Raw genomic sequence first — 3,757 nt, 5'->3', positions numbered from 1 at the left:
AGGTATGGCTTATCCCACAAGTAATATTTAGCATCATGGATGAGTTTTCTAACTTGCTGTCTATTGTATTCCTCGGGGATGAACCTTATCGCCTTGTAATTTGCAATATCAGCAAACCAAGGTGCTTTGCGTATTGCAAAGAGTTGTTCGTCAGGGAAGGTCTCAGATATCTCAGTAGTGGGAGGGGGCGTCCCTGCTACAGGTTCAATCCAGGATAGGTGGTCAGCCACCTGGTTCTCTGACCCCTTCCTATCCCTGATCTCTATGTCAAATTCTTGCAGGAGCAATACCCATCTTATCAATCTGGGCAAAGAGTTCTGCTTGGACAAAAGATACTTGAAAGCAGTATGGTCAGTATAGATAATGACCTTAGATCCTATTAGATAGGATCTGAACTTGTCAACGGCGTAAACCATTGCAAGTAACTCCCTTTCTATGGTGGTGTAGTTTCTTTGTGCATCATTTAAAATACGGCTTGCATAATAAATAACGTGTAAGAGCTTCTCATGTATCTATCCCAGGACTACACCAATTGTATGATCACTGGCATCACACATTAGTTCGAATGGAATGTTCCAGTTGGGTGCAAAAATGACAGGTGCAAAGACAAGCTTTACTTTCAGAGTTTTGAAGGCATCCCTGCACTCTTTGTTAAAAACAAAAGGAGTGTCAATGGCTAAAATATTGCACACGGGTTTTGCGATTTGGGAGAAATCTTTAATAAGCCTCCTATAGAACCCTGCATATCCTAGGAAACTTCTGATTGCTTTGACATTAATAGGTGGTGGTAATCGTTCAATTACCTCCACCTTGGCCCGATCGACCTCTATCCCTTTGTTTGAAATCCGGTGTCCAAGAACAATGCCTTCAGTCACCATATAATGGCATTTTTTCCAATTTAAAACTAGGTTAGTTTCTTGACATCGTTTTAGAACTGGGTCCAGATGGTTAAGGCAAGAATCAAAGGAATCCTCGAAGATAGAGTAATCATCCATGAATACTTCAAGGAATTTATCAACCATGTCTGAAAAAATGGAGAGCATACACCTCTAAAAGGTGGCAGGTGCATTGCAAAGGCTGAATGGCATCCTCTTGTAAGCAAACACTCCATATGGGCATGTGAATACTGTCTTTTCTTGATCATGGGGATCTACTGCAATTTGATTGTAGCCTGAGTATCCATCTAGGAAGCAGTAAAAAGCATGCTCAACTAGTCTTTCTAGCATCTGGTCTATGAACAGTAAAGGGAAATGATCCTTTCTTATGGCGTTATTGAGTCTTCTATAATCAATGCACATACGCCAACCTGTCACAGTCCTTGTAGGGATCAATTCATTCTTCTCGTTGTGGACCACTGTCATCCTTCCTTTCTTGGGTACAACCTGGACAGGACTAACCCAAAGGCCTATCTGAGATGGGATAGATAATCCTTGCCTCCCAAAGCTTAATGACTTCTTTCTGCACTACTTCCCTCATGGTTCGATTCAGCCGCCTTTGTGGTTGCACCACAGGTCTGACATCATCCTCGAGCCTTATCTTATACATGCAACGAGTTGGGCTAATTCCCTTTTAAGTTGCTTATGGTCCAGCCTAGAGCTATTTTATGTGTCTTTAGCACTTGAATCAATGCTTCTTCCTCTTATGGCCTCAGGGAAAAACTTATAATTATAGGATAAGTGTCACCATCTCCTAGAAACACATATTTCAAGGATAATGGTAGTGACTTGAGCTCGAGTTTGGGAGGTTCATCTTCCACTTTAGGGGCTTTTAAAGCCTCCTTCAGCTCTTCTGATGCCTCCCTATCAAGGTTGGCATCCTCAAGGGTATCATTCAGCTCTTCCTCTTGGCTCTCAACTGTATGTATCTCTTCCACCAAGGAATCGATGATATCAATCTTCATGCACTACTTTGGTATATCAGGGTATTGCATGGCCTTGGTGGCGTCCAGTATAAACTCATCCTCATTGACTCTTAGGGTCACTCTAGCTTTTTCCACGTCAATGAGCATTCTTCCTGTGGCCAGAAAATGCCTCCCTAGAATAAGAGATACATTCTTGTGTTCCTCCATATTCAGGATTACAAAATCTGTAGGGAATGCAAAGGTTCCAACCCTTATAATCATGTCTTCAATCACTCCTGATGGAATCTTGGCTAAGCCAGCAGCCAGCATATGCGGGTGGGCTTGACTTCTCGGGTTAGGCCGAGTTTCTTTATCAGTGCAGCAGGTATTAAGTTAATGCTTGCCCTAAGATTGCATAGGGCCTTCCTTATGCAGGCGTCTCCAAGGTTGCAGGGTATCACGAAGCTTCCAAGATCCTGGAGCTTTTTTGGTAGATTCCTTTGGATGATTATACTGAAATCTTATGGCTTAATATGTCCTTCAAAAACTTGGCATAAGAGGGTATATGTTCAAGAGCTTCTGTGAAAGGAATCTTGATCTCCAGGGTCCTGAGGTAATATGCAAACTTTGCAAATCGCTTATCCTTTTCTGCTTGATGGAGCTTCTGAGGATATGGCATCCTGGTTCTGTACTCAGGTGTGCTGAGTGGTGCAAGGTGTGTGTTCATGGTGTCTGAAGGAAGATTACCAGCTTGCTTAGGAAGGGTGTTTGTTGAATATGCATCTGCTTGACTTCCTCCTTCTAGGTGTTCAACGCCTAGGCTGGTCCCTTCCTGGCATTGAATGCCAGCTCCGCCTCCTTCTGCGCGTTGGACGCCCACGGTGATCCTTGCTGGGCATTGAACGCCAGCTTTACCCCCTTCTGGGCATTCAACGCCCTTGACCATATCTTGGAATTCTGTGTTTCCACCTTCTGGTGTTTCCTTTTTACCATGCTTCTCACTGTCGTGAGGCTGGCTATTTAGTGTTCTTCCACTCTTCAATTGGATGGCTTGGCACTCTTCTCTTATCTGTTTAGATAAGTATTGTTCAGCGAAGTTTCATCGTGCTTCTATATTCTTATTGGAAGCACTCATTTCTTGTAACTTTTCTTGTAAACTCAGCAATAGTTGTGTGAGAGAGTTTAATTGCTGGGTTAACGATTCATTCTGCTTGGGAGGGTCTGATTCAATGTACATTGCCTTGACCTCTCTGTTCATTATAGTTTCGCCAAATGAATATAGATGCTGGTTGCTAGCAACTATCTCAATGAGCTATTGGGCTTCTTCAATTATCTTTCTCATATGAATTGTACCACCTGCAGAATGATCTAAGGACATTCTAGCTATATCTATGAGTCCGTAGTAAAAAATGTCCACCTTAACCCATTCTGAAAATATTTCCGTGGGACATTTCCGTAGCATCATTTTGTACCTCCCCCAGGCATCATAAAGAGACTCATTCTCTTCTTGCTTGAAACCTTGAATGTCTAACTTAGCTGGGTTAGCTTTCTTGGGAGAAAGTATTGGTTCAGAAACTTGTTCACCAGTTTATTCCATATTTTCAAGCTTGATTTGGGTTGGGTATCTAGCCACCTCCTTGCTTGGCCATTCACAGCAAATAGAAAGAGCAGCAGTCTGTAGACATCCTGATCTACTCCTTTAGCTTGTACTGTGTCAAAAATCTACAGGAAATCTGCAAGGAATTCTATGGGTTCTGCTTGTGAAAGTCCTTGAAATTGACAGTTTTGCTGCACTAAAGTGATAAGCTGTGGGTTGAGCTCAAAATTTGCTGCTCGAATAGGGGGTATACAAATACTTCTTTCATAGAAGTCTAGAGTGGAAGCTGTATATGACCCCAAAGTTCTTCTTGGTTGTGT

General features: G+C 42.5%; 1 protein-coding gene across 1 annotated transcript; it reads right to left on the bottom strand.

Annotated features, from left to right (window-relative positions):
- Positions 1-512: 512 nt before the first annotated feature.
- LOC107483979 (uncharacterized mitochondrial protein AtMg00860-like) lies at positions 513-1,900 on the bottom strand. Its single transcript, XM_016104593.1, has 2 exons — positions 1,684-1,900; positions 513-865 (listed from the first exon to the last, which is right to left on the bottom strand). Exons 1-2 carry the CDS (start codon positions 1,898-1,900, stop codon positions 513-515), a joined length of 570 nt encoding a protein of 189 aa, XP_015960079.1.
- Between the last annotated feature and the right edge of the window lie 1,857 nt (positions 1,901-3,757).

The sequence above is a fragment of the Arachis duranensis genome, chromosome 4 (genome assembly GCF_000817695.3).
Source record: "Arachis duranensis cultivar V14167 chromosome 4, aradu.V14167.gnm2.J7QH, whole genome shotgun sequence".
In the NCBI taxonomy this organism is placed as follows: domain Eukaryota; kingdom Viridiplantae; phylum Streptophyta; class Magnoliopsida; order Fabales; family Fabaceae; genus Arachis; species Arachis duranensis.
This window is presented reverse-complemented; position numbering and strand designations above follow the sequence as displayed.

What these genes read in the sequence shown, in the direction of transcription:
- LOC107483979 (XM_016104593.1), bottom strand. Translation starts at nt 1,900, where the DNA reads ATGAAGATTGATATCATCGATTCCTTGGTGGAAGAGATACATACAGTT. An exon ending in ATATGTGTTTCTAGGAGATG is followed by an intron (nt 866 to 1,683) that starts GTGACACTTATC and finishes TGGTGACTGAAG; the next exon opens with GCATTGTTCTTGGACACCGG.